The following is a 6,000-nucleotide window of genomic DNA, read 5'->3' as shown; positions in this document are numbered from 1 at the left end:
AATGATTTTCAAATACATTTTTCTGGAATTACTGAAGACCTTATGAACATGGTTTCCACATATTTTGATGGATATTTCTTCCATAATTTGTTTGACATGATCTTATTAGCATTGGAGACCATGTAAATTTTTAGCTCCAGTGAAACAAACTAACAAACTCTAAGGCATATACCTACACATCTCAGTTCACTTTGCATGGTAATGACCACATGAATTCTGAAACCTGTCTTTTATGTTTTTCAGGTGGGTTGGTCCAGACAAAAACAACTCAGAAGAGCAAAGATGTGAGGAAGCAGCAATTCCTTGTTTGTACTGCTAGAAAAAACTTGGTTGAAGCAAGTGACAAAAACTCTATACCATTTTCCCAAGGAAAGCAAGGGCTTGCAATGTTGTTAGATGAGAAAGAACTAGAATAACTAGTAAAAAAAAAAAAAAACCACTGAAAATAACTTCATTGTATTGAATTTTAAAAATGGCATTAAATACATTGTACAGAATACATTCCAACACTCAAGAAAATTCAGCTTTCCCCATTACTCTACATCGAACACTTTTTTTCTCTATAATCATTAATTTTCTCATTTTTTCCAACACATCAGAAGCATACCATTTTATGTAGCATAAATCATAAGTCTGGGATTTACAAAGAAGCTAAAAGAAAATAGGTATTCAAAATTCCAGTGATATTTCCAGTTCGTTCGTAAATCCTGCTTCTCCTGTTCTGACTAGTACAACTAGGAATTACTTTGCTGCTTTTTGCACTTTCTGAATTGTACAGATGTGTATTGGTTGTATCAGAACCATCCTCTCTCTACAAAGCCCAAACTGGTGTTCACTGCTAACTCATTTAAAGGAAATGAATTTTTTACTTCATGCTGATTTACAGCAATTTTTGTCCTCAGGAATCAAACACTACTCTTCATTCTCACTAGGAATGTAGTTAATTCCTCTTGTTCAACAATTAATTAGTTTGCGGCTTCTACTTATGTATTGAACACACATATTGACAGTTCTTCATGTGAGGAGGAAAGACATGAGACAATACACATATCTTTGTCACACTTTGCAAAGATAGGTCTTAGCAGTATCATACAGTGTGTTTCATGAGAGAACTGTACTCTTCTACCAGTTTCTTCTTCTCATTTAATTTTTCCAGTATGGCATCCATTAAGCATGAGGCAAAAGGAAACTGAAAAAGAAACACAGTAAGAAAAATGATTACTGAACTTTATTTTCCTCATGTGAAAAACATTTATTAAATATCTTTAAACCATTAGATTTTGCTTAGTTCTGACAGCTACCACAAATGTGCACATCTGATCTTTAAAGTTCACTTGCCTGGTTAGTGTCTGAAAATGTGCTCTCTATCATAAAAATGATAAAAGAATAGAGTGAAATGAAAAAAAGATAAACGCCTTATTGAACAATTCATGCTTTACTGACCATGTTAATGATGTAAACTGCAGTACCAGCATCTCTGTCATTTATCTTCAATCAGCTGATCAATAAAAGGTTACAGTCATCTCTAGGGCATGCAGAAATATTAGTATATGTTCACTATTCTCAGGAGGATGAGACAGAACTACCAATACAGCTCTCAATGTAGTGTGCCTTAGATTCACAGGTGAAAACTTGTAAATAAAAAAAAAAATCCAAACAAAACCCAAACTCCCAAAAGCTTCAGTTGCTTTGACCAGGATATGACAAATCATCTGCTCCTCTAACACACGGTACCAAAAAATTATATTCGCCTGTTTACAGGGAAAGGGGAAAACCTCTTTTATATCTCCTCCAGTATAACAGATGTATTTGCACAATCAACGTCTTCAAAGAAAAAGATTTGGTGTATTTTTCAATGTGTATTTTTTGGTGTACTGTTAAGTGCTTTAGGCACTTAGAGAGGTTTTCTTTCGCAGTCTAGGTGCACCCGTGCACTGGTCATTGTAGCTCCACCCAGAGAGTGGTTGAAATTCTGTGAGACTTACTTGCAACTGTGCCTTAAAAACACTGACTCCAGCATCCCATTCACTCTAATTGCTCTCTCTCCTTGTGTAAATAAGTTTTTTTTTTTACGAGCACACTGTACTGTAACCTCAAAGTCTCTAACTCTTCTTGCCTAGCTTGACTGCATTCATTTCTGATACATTTCACCTCCTTAATGTTGTGTCTGAGATGAATGGTTTCTTATTGATGTCTCTGCCTCATATCATTCTATCTACATTTTATTTGCTGCTCATAGATCTCTGTGGCTTCCATGTCATAGCAAAGTGATCTTTCAAGAACTATGTCCATTTAAATAATTCATTTAAATCAGGAGCATATGAAAGTTGAATGCTATGTCATTCTTTCAACATTTGTTGGTTTCAGAGAAAGTGCTGTATGTTTTTAGATGTTTTTCTTTCCATGTAGACACCCAGAACTGAATGATCTCTACAGTCTTCATCTTTAATAGAAGCCCATCAGATTTACTTTTAATGATAGCTCTGTAACTATCTTAGGAAGCTCCACTCTGCATTTCTGCCCAGAACTTCTCAACCATTGAAGATGTCTCTACTTCAAAGTATTCATCCCAACTTCAAACCTGCCATATGCTTGGGGAAGGCTTTGGGAGTTCAGTGAGTGCTAAGCACACACCTAAGAAGTAAAAACTTGTTTATCCACTGATAATTATATATTTTAATACAGAATCATATTTCTTACACAACTTATCAGAAAGATATCTTGGTGTATGGATAACTGCAAGGTAATATGATCCTACAGAGTCAGGAATGCTGACAGTTATTTCTGTTTCTCTCCTATTATTCTGACCTTGAGTATATTTCTTTTGGAAATCCCTTCTGTAAAAAAATAAAGTAGTAATACTTATACACTTCACATGACACGACTGAGTCTCATTCATAAATATACACTGATCTGCCACTGAAAAGACTCATAATGAATGCAAGACAAAGTTGGTCTTCTAATGAGATGTAGTGTCTCCATTCACAGAGTACCCCGTTATTTGGCCTCTGCTTCCCAAAGTATAAAATGTGTTAACAAAAAAATAAAAGCATTTAATTTCTGGAATACACTAATTAGTGGTTACACTTATTTTGAAATCTTCCCATAGTGATCATTAGGATAATACATTTGTCCAACAGAATAATCCAGACACTCTGCAGAGCTGCCTCAAATTGAATTAAGTGAACTACAAAGAAGAACCAAAATAAAACTAGAGAAACTCTGATTATAGTAACCAAACTGTCCTTATTTCACTATAAACTAGTTTAAAGGTTTAAAAGTTTAAAGATTTAAATAAAAAAATCATCCAACTGCTTCCGTGCTCTTCCTTGTTCACTCTGCGTTGCGATATCTGTATAGGCATGAATAAGTAAACATACATGTGCTTGTCTGTGCTCTTATCCTGAGCAATTGAGTCAATCTCTCCCTGTTTTCAGTCCAGGACAGGTGATATAATGTGGTTTTGCTTGTGTGTGTGAGATAAACATAGAATTATACCATAATGGATTGTCAATGCACAGGACGGAGCTCTTACTCTTGTAACAAGAAGAAAACCATAGTTACTCTCTGATGGCCAGATAGCAAGGTTAATGGTGCCATTGACACGGTTCAGACTGCACCAGTGCTGCTTGTTAAGGTGTAGGTACTTGGAACACTTGGTTATGGTGGCAATGGTAAGTTTGCAGAGGTGTGTTTGTAGATGGGTGAATATGTTTCTGTGCGTGTGAGAGGAGGACAGGCAACGGGCAGACCTGTTCAAAGAGAAGATGACAGACACAAGCTGAAGAGAGACTAATGAAAGTCAAGTAGGTGAGTTCCAACCCAAGAAAGTGAAAGGAAACACCAGCAGAAATCTATATTTAGAAGACAATGCACATCCTAATAAGAGGTTAAGGAAAATCTCTAACTGTGAAGGGTGAATATACTGTTCCAAAACCTGTTCTAGAGATGTATTAGACACGTACCTACAGAGCACCCACGAAACAGAGGGGATTTTCTGGATGTTTTCACCATTGCAATATGATGTGTAAATTAATAATGAGGTCACGAGATGAGAGGTTTTATTAGTCATCTTTTTTTATGTGAGAAGTAATATTCCAAGGAGCACATGAGGAGGGAGGGAGGCCAGTGCTGCTGTGTCTCTGATAAGGTACGTGCTAAATCAATGGTGTCACTTGAAGGAAAGCTTGGAAGAGTTGAGCAGATTTTTTATATTTTATTAAAAAATAGTTCTTAGAGACTTCAGGCAATAATCCAGATTTGGCTAACATGCTATACTCATGTACAAAATTATGAACGGATTGTTTGCAGATGCTATTCTTTAACAATCAGTCACAATGAATGAAAGCCTAGGGTGCTACAAGAAATCTTTTACATGAAAGTTATATAAGTCACCTTCTTGCTTTAGATATATGTTTGCTACGATGGGAAAAATCTAGAGAAGGTTGCTAGTTCGTGATGGTTTTTATGATCATAAAATGAGAGTACCACTGTACTGTGTCAGGTACAAATTATGAGACGTACACACACAGATGTGAGGTACAAAGTAGGTGGAAGCTTCATCACTTGCCATGAAAGCTGTAAACGCCCATACACATTGAGATAACCATACTTGTTACTCCTCTCAAATACCACAAGCTGCTAAAAACTCAATGGTCTATGACATGATACCTTACTCAGCTTCTGTCTCCCACATCCAATCACTAATGCATAATCAACCTGGTGATTGTATACATGACACTGATACCTCTGTGCAGGTGGCAAGTATCTGTGTGTGCTCCTGCAAAGCCTCTCCACACAGGCTTTTCACAGCCAAGAGAACCTTCTACCTTTTGTCCAAATGTCAGTTATTAAGACGTTCCATTTTTATGGTTTAGTGAGAATCACTTTAGTCGTTGAGTGTTTACATATAAATACACAAAAGGTGACTGAAGAAACAATTCTTGTCCATTCAAGACATAGAATGAGAGAATAAGTGATTTTTAACAGCTCTGCATAATTCAGAACATGACTGCACTTTTTGATTATATGATTTTTATTTACATGAAAACATCCTGATGCAGAAAAGTCTGTATCAAATTGTAAGCTTCTTGGCAGTGGTGTAATTTTGTCACATGCGTTTCTATAGCAGTTAATGAAACAGGAGAGAAACTGACCGGTGTCTGTGAGACACAGAAATTCAAATACTATTTGGAATACTGACATTCTTGTAAAACTGACAGAAATTAGACTTTTTCAAGTCATAAGAGTAGAGAAAATAAAGGTACAGATTAAGTATAAAACAGAGGAGTGCTATCCTTTATCATTACACTTCAGGGGAATCTATAAAATGACAGTAAAAAGCAACTAGTGCTTCCCTCAGTCCCCTCCAAAATTCTAATGCAGCAGTAAAATGGCGTATGTCAGTAATAAAAATAAAATGTCTATGACATTTTAAATGTTATCGTACTGTCACAGTGGAATAAAATTAGCTTGAAGAATGATCTAAAGGGATATGATGCAGTTCATTATGTATAACAGCAACAGCAGCAGTTTCCCAGTGTTCATAAAGGTTTCTCCATTAAATTTCCCTCCAGTCAATAATTAGGAGTCCACAAATAAACCTAGGCAATTAAATCAATACTGCTGGGCAATTATGTTCCAAAGTCCTGGCTCAATGGCACAAAAAGCCACTATATCAAACTGCAATATTAAGTGATCTGATGCAATTTTCAGCTGAACATTTTCTCAGAATAACAGAAAAGGGCAAGTCTGCCTCTCCACTCAAGATGCAAACGGGTACACAGTTTGCCAACCTGTAATGCTAAGTGTGCAGTTTGTTTTGAGCAAAGTCTTGACAGAAAGTCTTCATTTCATTGTGAGCTTTACTTTTTTGATCAGAAATATTACCAACATCTACTAAAGGAAACCACAGTCAAGCGTTCTACAAGATACAAGTTAAGAATTTTAAAAGGCATAGGCCACTTTCATGGGCTGCTTCCCAACAGAGACCAAGAAATC

The 6,000-nt window shown here is 36.1% G+C and overlaps 1 protein-coding gene across 6 annotated transcripts in view; it reads right to left on the bottom strand.

Moving 5' to 3' along the window:
* Positions 1–442: 442 nt before the first annotated feature.
* The window catches only part of CNTLN (centlein), a 267,553-nt gene continuing 261,995 nt past the window's right edge, over positions 443–6,000 (bottom strand). For 5 of the 6 annotated variants that reach the window (XM_062018635.1, XM_062018636.1, XM_062018632.1 and 2 more), the window contains one exon: positions 443–1,189. In XM_062018635.1, coding sequence (XP_061874619.1) covers positions 1,088–1,189 — 102 coding nt within the window. In that variant the 3' untranslated portion in view covers positions 443–1,087. The remainder of the gene's footprint in view (positions 1,190–6,000) is intronic. The other variant, XM_062018634.1, reaches the window with a different exon arrangement.

Source organism: Colius striatus, chromosome Z, assembly GCF_028858725.1.
Source record: "Colius striatus isolate bColStr4 chromosome Z, bColStr4.1.hap1, whole genome shotgun sequence".
Lineage (NCBI taxonomy): Eukaryota > Metazoa > Chordata > Aves > Coliiformes > Coliidae > Colius > Colius striatus.
Note: the sequence above shows the minus strand (reverse complement) of the source record. Positions and strands in the feature narration are given on the sequence as shown.